Raw genomic sequence first — 9853 nt, 5'->3', positions numbered from 1 at the left:
TTTTTTGAGACGGAGTCTCGCTCTGTGGCCCAGGCTGGTGTGCACTGGTGCCATCTAGGCTCACTGCAAGCTCCGCCTCTTGGGTTCACGCCATTCTCTTGCCTCAGCCTCCCAAATAGCTGGGACTACAGACGCCCACCACCACACCCAGCTAATTTTTTTGTATATTTAGTAGAGACGGGGTTTTACTGTGTTAGCCAGGATGGTCTCAATCTCCTGACCTCGTGATCCACCCACCTCGGCCACCTAAAGTGCTGGGATTACAGGCGTGAGCCACTGCACCCAGCTGGAGAAAATTTTTGAAGGTCTCTAGTCCACCACTGTGACTAACACTACCCCTCTCTATTTTGTAAATTCTGGTTTTATTAATTTACTGAGAGAGTTGATATATCCACCTATTTGTGGATTTGTCTCTTTCTTCGAGTTGTCAAGTTTTGTGTCACGCATTTTGAAGCTGTTATTAGGTGCCTACACATTTAGAATTGTTAAATATTCTTATAAGCTGGTCCTTTTATCATTTAAAAAAATGCTTCAATGGCTGTGCACAGTGGCTCATGCCTGTAATCCTAGCACTTTGGAAGGCTAAGGCAGGAGGACTGCTTGAGCCCAGGAGTTTGAGACCAGCCTGGGCAACATAGTGAAACCTTATCTCTACACATTTAAAAATTTAAAAAAAAAAAATTAGCCTGGCATGGTGGTGCATGCCTGTAGTTCCAGCTACTCAGGAGATTGAGGCAGGAGGATCAGCTGAGCCCAGGAGGTAAAGGCTGCAGTAAGCCATGATCATGTCACTGCACTCCAGTCTGGGCAACAGAGCAAGACTCTGTCTCAAGAAAAAAAAAAAAAGGCTTCACTTCATCTCTGGTAATACTTGCTGCCTTAAAGTCTACTCTGTCTGATATTAATATAGCCACGAGTCTGTTGGCTATATGCCAAGTACACAGGAACCCAGAATCAACTTGTACTCAGACATAGGGGAATAATTCAGCTATTCAGCAAGCAATGTCACCTAAACCTAATATCAGGGTTCTGGGCCTTGAAATCTCCTTTTAATTGTGACTGTCCCCAGTAGCCCTCTAGACATTCATTCCTGTATATACCACTTTCAGAAATTCTGGCCACATCCAATTACCTAGGCTCAGAATTCTGTTATTGAGCCATGTGGGTCCATAGAGATCTACCTTTTCTACCATTTCATATGACCAGAATGACCTCTGGTCATTGCTGATGACATGTGACATTTCTGGCACTTAATAGCTAAAATAATGATTAAAAACAGTAATAATAATGGAATACCATCACTACCCAAAATAATATCCAACATTTAAATAGCATTACTGTGTATATGTTCCAGGTGCTATTTAAAAAACATTACTTATGTTAAACCATCTAAACTATGTAACAGCCCTATAAGGTAGGAAGTATTTTAATCCTCCTCCTACTAGTGAGGTAGCTAAAGCACAAAGAGATCAGCAAGTTGTCCAAGTCACACAACTCTCGTGAAGGGAGTCTTCAAATTCAGGCAGTGGCTCCAGAGTCTAAGCTCTTAGCCACTGTGCAACACTGCCTTACATGCCTGTTAATAGAAAGCCAGAACTAGTCTTAAGGTCTCTTAATTCCTGGTTTCGGTCTCTCTTCACGGCTTATACTATGGAATGGAAGCATATAATATATACTGGGAGTCTTTAGCTGGCCCTGAACACATGACATTGTTATGTGACTGTATATAGTAAAGGTATCTAATTTTGCCCTGGACAAGACATATCTCCATTCAGATTGATGGAGATACATTCTGAAAAATGCACAATCATTGTTTTACAAGCATCATGGAATGTACTTACACAAACTGAGATGGTATAGCCTGCTACATACCTAGATTATATGGTACAGCCTATTGCACCCAGGCTACAAACCTATATGGCACATAACTACACTGACTACTGTAGGCAACTATAACACAATGGTAACTATCTGTGTAGCCAAACACATCTAAACACAGAAAAAGTACAGTTAAAATATGGCATTATAATCTTATGGGACCACTGTAATATATGCAGAGTTCCATCATTGAATAAAACACTGTTATGTGGCACATGACTGTACTACCACTATACACACCATCTATCCTTGCTTACCTCTATATCACACTGTAACTGTTTACTTGTCTGTATTCTCCACAGAGTTCCAAGAGTAGAGACTAGTTTTGGGTTTTGTTTTTAAAAAGTTACAATGACTTGAGAGACACAATCTTGGGAATGCTACTTAATGCTAATTAGCAAATGCTAATTGGCTGCTGACAGTCACCAACCTTCAGCTTGTCTGCTTTAGCCCTCAATTCCAGAAGCTTCTTCTCTTTGCCATCTATTTGCAGTCCCTCATCACACCAGTTCACGGCCTCGGCAAAGTGCTTCAGTTCCAGGTGGCATAAGGCACCTGCAGAACCCAGAACCCTTAGGATCCAAGAACAACATGCATGGAAAGAGCCTGCTTTGAGCAAGATCTCCAACCCCTACCAACTACTAGCCAGTACCCTGAAGGCAAAATGGAGGATAATGCCCCTTATACTGCAGTCCCCAGACAAGGAAGAATATTTTTTGTGTCCTAAATCAGAAAAATCCCTAAGGTCCATTTAGTTCAAAATTCCTGTAAGTCTTCCTGGTATTAAGGGCTCTTAAAGTAGGAAAAGCTATAACTTAGTGGCAAACTATATAGATCAAGGCTAGAAATCTGGCTGTGTCATTTACCAGCTAGACCTTAGACAAAGGACCAAGCATATCCAAGCTTTAGGTTCCTCGTCTACAAACAGGAAGGATAAAGTCCATCCCAGATGATTTTTTAAAGGAGGAAAAAGCAGAATTTGCTTCAGCTATTCATCAAGGCAGTGGCAAGGCCAAAGACACTAGGTCTTTCCTAATTTTGTTCTTTATGGCTACCAGTTGAAGCTGCCTCTCCCCCATCAAAAATAATAATAATGTTATCATGTACATCTTTCTCCATTTAGCCTCTTTAGGTTTTCCACAGAATTTCAAAATATAAGAATTGTAAGGGCTTAGATGTCAACAGAATCTAACCCCATCTTCTAGAGATGAGCAAACTGATACTCAAAGTGGGTGTCTTGCCAAGGTCACACTGTAAGTTAAACCAACAACTGAATCAAGGATTACACACTTCCAGCCTGAAGTAAATTCCACAGGACTACCTAGATTCAATTTATCAGTCAATCTTTGTTCAGTACCTTCTTTTCCTACAGCTGAGGGACATGGATCTGCTTACTGCCCTTAACCATGAACATTTAAAGAGGCATAATTTTGATAAAGCATTCTAAGCTGGTCCATGGGGATGCAGGGAAGATTAATATGTGATGAATAAATTAAAGTTTGCAAAGCACCTATGAGCTTCTGAAAGAAAAGGTGAAGTATAAAAGTAATAAAAGCACTATTATTACATAGAAAGGTCAGACTACAAGAGAAAACATAATCTGAGAACATCCCAGCACCAGAGTCATCAGCGAAGGTCCCATAACTTATCTTTTAATTAACATTAACATGGCATTTGAAGACCTTTGCTTTCAATCAGCTAATTTGGGGGGAAAAAAATATCAGAATGTGGCTTTGCAACTGCTTTGTTTTAATTAATTTTATTATTTATTAATTTAAAATGACAGGTTTCTATTTCTCTACAAATTCTTAAAACATAAAGGGTTAAGTCATTCTCTGAGGAATTCTTTCAAAAGTGGCATGTTGCTGCTGATAAGGAACAGGAATTTAATACCTAGACTGCAAAAATCAGATGACTTTATTAGTATCCTAGCACCTCCATATCAAAGCTTTAAATGTCATACTGTAGTTCTACAAGACTTACCTCTTATTATTGCTTTGAGGTGGCAGGGTTTTAGCTTTCTGGCAGCTGTCACATCATTGAGAGCAGAACGAAAATTGCCTAACAAAACACCATTTAGTAAAAGAGAGAAGTTTTGAGATCAAAATGTTTCCAAAATTTTATACATAGTGACAAAGACACTGTTGTACAATCTTGGGGAAACACAAATGAGAGCAACTGTTTTTTTGAAAAAATACGGTTGTACTCGTCAAGAGCCTTAGAAATGTCTGTAACAGGCAATCTACAGAACTGTAAATGACTAGTAAGCACATGAAAAGATGTTCAAGATCACTAATGATTAGGAAATTAAAATTAAGAAATTGCTAAAAGTTAGACAAATAATATCTAGTATTAGAAAAGATATGGAAAAGGGGCACTCTCAGGGTAAACTGGAAAGCAAATTAGCAGGTACTTTGTGCATATACTTTGACCCAACAATTTTCTTCTGGAAAATCATCAAAAATACTTGAACAAATGTGCAGGGATAAATGTAAAAGCATGTTAACTACAGCATTACTTTAATTGTGAAAAGCTGGAGATAACCCAGATATACTCAATTTGGTAATGATTACATGAATTATGGTAAATCCAGACTATTGAATACTATGCAGCCATTAAAAAGAATGAGATAGATCCTCATGTAAGAGACATGGTAGGATGTCTGTTCTATATTGTTTTAAGTGGTAGTTCTATGAGTATAGAAGAAGCCTATTTTAAAAAAAAACAAACCAAACTAAATATCTAGACACACGTATATATTTGTAAGTGCATTAAAAATAAAAAAAGGTATGCAATCACACACATACCAGTTACCCAAACTAGGAAGCCATGAGGTATACTTTAACTTTCTGGAGTATACTGTAATTATTACTTAATGGTTTAGTATTTACCTAAATCTCTAGCCCAGGGGTCAGCAAAATATTTTGTAAAGGGCCAGATAAATATTTTAGGTTTTGCAGGCCACATGTGGTCTACTGCACATTCTTCTTTGTTTTATTACAATTCTTGAAAAATGTCAGAAACATCTGGGGAGGTGGCTCACTCCTGCAATCCCAGTATTATGGGAGACCGAGGTGAGAGGACTGCTTAAGACCAGGAGTTCAAGACCAGCCTGGACAACATAGCAAGACTCTCTCCCTACAAAAAACGTTTTAAAAATTTGCTGGGCATGGTGGTACATGCCTATAGTTCTAGCTACTCGGGAGGTAGAAGTGGGAGAATTGCTTGAGCCCAGGAGTCTAAGATTGCATTAAGCTATGATCACACCACTGCACTCCAGCCTGAACAGAGTAAGACCCTGTCTCTTTAAAAAAAATTTTTAAAAATTTTTTAAAAAAGTATGGAACATTTTCAGTTCATGGCAAGCCAAGGGGCCAGTGGTGGACTCTGAGTCATAGTTTGCCAAATCCTGCTTTAGCCTAATGAATAATCAGAATTATTAGAAAAATATTATGACTTTGTTTTTGCATTATTTATAAAAACCAAAAAGCAGTCTATATAGTCAACAATAGTAGACTAATAAAGCAAACCGTATAAATAGTGTCATGTCCATATGATGCAACTTTAGCTATTGAAATAACATTCAAAAATGATTTTTAATGATGGGTGAAATTGTTTTGTTATAAAATTAAGTGAAAAACCTGAATATCAAACTGGAAGAACAGTAGGATCTCAACCATGGAAAAAAATGCACATGAAAGTGATCCAAGGACTTTTAGTTAAAGGAGGCAGACTGAACACATACATTTAACTCAATCCCCATTCTCCCGCCCATACAGACAAAGAAAATGAGAAGGACACAGAACACAGTCTGAAAGCTGGAAAACAAAGGGACAAGTAACTGATGTATCAGGCTTAAGGAAACTGAATTCTAAACCAGCAGAGGGAAAGCCGAAAAGCTACCAAGCTGTACTGCAGAAACTACAAAGTACCCAGGACTCAGGAACTGACGGCACCAGGTACCTCTGGAAGTGGGGGTGAAGGTGGGTTGAAAATCTGCTTAATCAGAGTCCCATATTCCTTACCCCTCTGCTGCACCAGTGACCTACTCCTCCCCTATTCCACCAGGTGGAAGGCTGGAAGACAACAGACCCTAGCAGACAACAAAACAGTGGGTCTTTGGACTGGAACCCCCAGGCACAAGGGTGATTCAGTAAAGGAAATATTAAAGATTGAGCCCTTGGTCCTCTTCTCCTACTTGATTTCCAAAGTATTAGCAGCCAGGATTTCCAAAAAGAGAAAAAAGAGTAAAAAAGAAAAAGAAAAATATCAAAGAATTCAAGAAAATTTCCTAGAAACATGAGTTTCCAGACTGAAAAGGTCTACCGAGTACCCAACACAAGGCACAATGTTATGAAATTTCAGCACACCAGCCCCAGAGTCCTAGGTCCTCTCTAAATTCTGTGATAACAAACACGGGTCTAGGCTGGGTGCAGTGGCTCAAGCCTGTATTACCAGCACTTTGGGAGACCAAGGCAGGTGGATCGCTTGAGCTCAGCAGTTCAAGTCCAGCCTGAGCAACATAGCGAGACTCCTGTCTCAATTTAAAAAAATAATTAAAAAAAAAAAAAAAAAACCCACAGGTCTAACATAACCAAGACTAGTCACCAGCAATACTACTTAAATAATCATTTACCAAATTTACCACTACAGAACCTGCATGAGGTTAGTGTTAACTGAAGAGGAAGCTTACAAAATTTGAGAAACCCAGGGTAAATTTATTTTCTTGCAGGCTATCTCAGTGTCTTTAACATGTTAATGTGTACTGCAAATCTCTAAGAAGCAGCATTTTCCAAACTTCCTCATCCTCCTGGGTGCAGTGGCTCACATCTGTAATTCCAATACTTTAGGAGACTGAGGCGGATGGATCACTTGAGCCTGAGTTCGAGACCAGCCCAGGCAACATGGAAAAACCCTGTCTCTACAAAAAAATGTAATAAAGTAAAAAATATGAATAAATAAATAAAAGAGTTAAAATTCCTCATCCAAGCAACTTTTTAGAAACAGGGTCTCCACTCCCAGGCTGGAGTGGAGTGGCATGATTATGGCTCCCTGCAACCTTGAGCAAACCTCCTGCCTCAGCCTCCCGAGTAGCTAGGACTACAGGCAGGCACTGCTATGCCCAGTTAACTTTTTTGTAGAGCCAGGATCTCACTATGTTGCCCAGGTTGGTCTTGAACTCCTGACCTCAGCCTCCCAAAGTGCTTGGATTACAGGTGTGAGCCACTGCACCCAACCAAAAAATATTTTTACCTCCCACAGAACACTCTGAGATATTCTCCCTTAGATTAAAATGGCTTCTCTCACCTAAAGATCTCTACTGCCTTACTCCTGCTAGCATCCTTGAAAAGAGGATAAAAGGCAGAAACACACATTTTTTGAGAGAGTAGAAGCCCTTGGGCTCAAAAATCTCAGAACATACTGCTTCATACATCAAACACCTTACTAGAGTGACCAAGTCACTTTTTGGGTTCAGATAGTAAGAATTACATAATCCATTCTGTTTCTCTTTTTATCATGTAAACTTGGAAGAACAGAGTTCAATCAGAGTAAACTATCCTTAGTCTAGGTTTCTGTGATAACAGCCCCTCATCCTCTGATGTTCTCAAACCTCCACTAATCATCATAATGGCTTGTATCATAAGTTTATCTTCAGAAAGCACTTATAAATTACCCAGATAGTACTGTGCTGCTGCCCGGTTGGTATAAAGGACAGCATTCAAATCAGGATCTGCACATTTCTTCTTTAATCCTTCAGTGTACGAAATTACAGCTTTCTTGTAGTCTTTTTCTTTAAAGTAATCATTGCCCTCATCTTTATAGGTCTTGGCCTGTTCTGCAAAGAAGAGGAAAAATAATCACTATTGCCTACTTTTAAAAGGCTCATTAAAAACAGATTCTAAGTCATGCAATAATATACTATATGATACACCAAAGGGAAGAAACCAATAGGGAAAGGAAACTCAATGTTACGATAAAAGTGGGTATCAACATGGACAAAGTCACACAAATTTAATGCTAATTCCAAATATCTTACAAGGTAGATTACTAAGTGTTTTCCAAAAAAAAGAAGCATAAAGGAAAAAAGTATACTATCCTAGCTATTGAAGAAAAGAATTTTTTTTTTAATCACTGAAGAAATCAGTGAGGGACACGGGGATTGATTATACCTCTGCTTTTGCTTATGTTGTTTATTCTGTGGAGTGCAAATTCCCCTCCTCACTAGCAAAAGCCTATAAAATTACAAAGATTCAGCTCAAATTTCTTATCTATTGTGAATCCACTCCTGCTCCTTAAAGTGTTCCAACAGGACCCACTACCGCTGTAGTATACACCTACATGTTGACACTTATAACACAAGTTTGTCTTGATTCTTTAAGACAATAGGCTTCTCACTGAGCCTGACCTTGGAGGGTGGAATTGTGTCTTATTCATCCCTGTATCCCCAATGCCTACCACTTAGTAGGTACACAAAGAAGTATGTTGGAGTGAATAATGGCAAGTTAGCTCAGGTTAACTTCTTGTTATCAATCAGAACCCTTCTAACCCACACTTAATTCAGTGGAAACACAAAACAAGTATTAGTCATGTTAAGATACCTTCTGGAGAACGCTCCTCATCAAAAATAATTGACTGGAGACAAGCCAAGTCAGGATTCTCCCTGGGATCAATTTCTGATGGCGCTCTCCTCATAAATAGGGGGACCTTTTCAAATTCCTGGAAATGGTTAAGAATGAACTACATGAATAAGCTTTTCTACTGAGCAGATCCAATTCCATGACTCATTATCAAAGTTTTTTTTACTCATCATGATTTGCAAATCATCACAGCTAGCTGTATCCATTCAGGCCTCCGCTTCCCTTCTGTAAAATGGGAGTGCGGTGTAATGGTCTCTAATGATTGTTTTAGTTCTCATATACTACAAGAGCGGCAGGAATTACCATTCATTGAGCGCCCTTATGGTCTTGACACTTTACCAACTGTCTCATTTCATCTTTGCTATTGGTGATATAGTTCGGGCAGTTTTACAGATAAGGAAACGGGTTCAGAGAAGTTAAGTAACTGACCCATATCAGAGCCAATAAGTGGTGGAGTCACACGCCTGACTCCAAGACCTAGGTTCTCAAATGTACTGACGGCTTAAGAAGCAACTCAAAACCTCGAGGCCGATTTTCAGTACTCAACTAGAAACCAGCCATCGGCTGGCAGCGCCAGGGATCTGGAATTGACGGAGGCGCCCCAAAGCCCGGGTGCTCCACAAGTCCGTGCCCCACGCCCCTACACACATGCGGAGACCCCAGGACAGCCCACCTCCTCCCACTGGTCCTCATGAAAGCCGCCACGGTAAGGCTGGCTCTGGAACTTTTCCAGGAAGGAGTCCATGACGTCGTCTGAGGTGGGATCCTGCCCAGGTTGCTCCATAGCTGATGCCCTGCCTCCCAGCCCGGGTCCCGGCGCCCTGAAGCGAGCACCCCTTCCGGCGGCGCGAGTGCCCTTTCCTCAATCCTCCCGGCGACGCAGGCCCGCGCGCCTTGGGTTCCGCCGGCCCGGGAGCGTGACCAGGCGTGGCCAATACGCTCCTCCCCCGGCCCGCCCTCGTCGGCGATGCCTGGCCTCTCCTGGTCCGAATGCTTTGGGGGTGGTGCGTAAGCCGGAATCCCCAAAGCCCCCATCTCACTTCATTCATTTGTTCGTCAGTCAACACATACTTTTTTAGCTCTTTCTGCGCTTCCGGCCTGTTCTAGTGGCTGGCTATATAGTGGTGGGCAGAGCAGATGAAATCCCTGCCTTCTAGGAGTTGCTAAGGCAGTGGGGAGGAAAGGACAATAGACAGTTGAGATGTAAGAGTTTGTTAGGGGTAGCAACAGCTACTGGGGAAAAGTTTTAAACAGGATGGGTAGACATTCTGCCAGAGGCCTGGGAGTGACCAGGAGGGGTCTGGGAAAGGCATTCCCATAGAGGAAACAGGGAACAG

At 40.8% G+C, this 9853-nt stretch overlaps 1 protein-coding gene across 2 annotated transcripts in view; it reads right to left on the bottom strand.

The window, feature by feature from the left end:
• TTC4 (tetratricopeptide repeat domain 4) overlaps positions 1–9386 on the bottom strand; it is a 28350-nt gene extending 18964 nt beyond the window's left edge. For both annotated transcript variants that reach the window (XM_011926350.1, XM_011926351.1), the window contains exons 1-5: positions 9190–9386; positions 8478–8595; positions 7553–7714; positions 3862–3939; positions 2309–2433 (exon numbers count right to left, since the gene is read on the bottom strand). In XM_011926350.1, the coding sequence (XP_011781740.1) occupies positions 2309–2433; positions 3862–3939; positions 7553–7714; positions 8478–8595; positions 9190–9300 (594 nt within the window). In that variant the 5' untranslated portion in view covers positions 9301–9386. The remainder of the gene's footprint in view (positions 1–2308; positions 2434–3861; positions 3940–7552; positions 7715–8477; positions 8596–9189) is intronic.
• Positions 9387–9853: the final 467 nt, after the last annotated feature.

This window comes from Colobus angolensis, unplaced genomic scaffold (genome assembly GCF_000951035.1).
Source record: "Colobus angolensis palliatus isolate OR3802 unplaced genomic scaffold, Cang.pa_1.0 Scaffold68, whole genome shotgun sequence".
NCBI classification, from domain to species: Eukaryota; Metazoa; Chordata; class Mammalia; order Primates; family Cercopithecidae; genus Colobus; species Colobus angolensis.
Note: the sequence above shows the minus strand (reverse complement) of the source record. Positions and strands in the feature narration are given on the sequence as shown.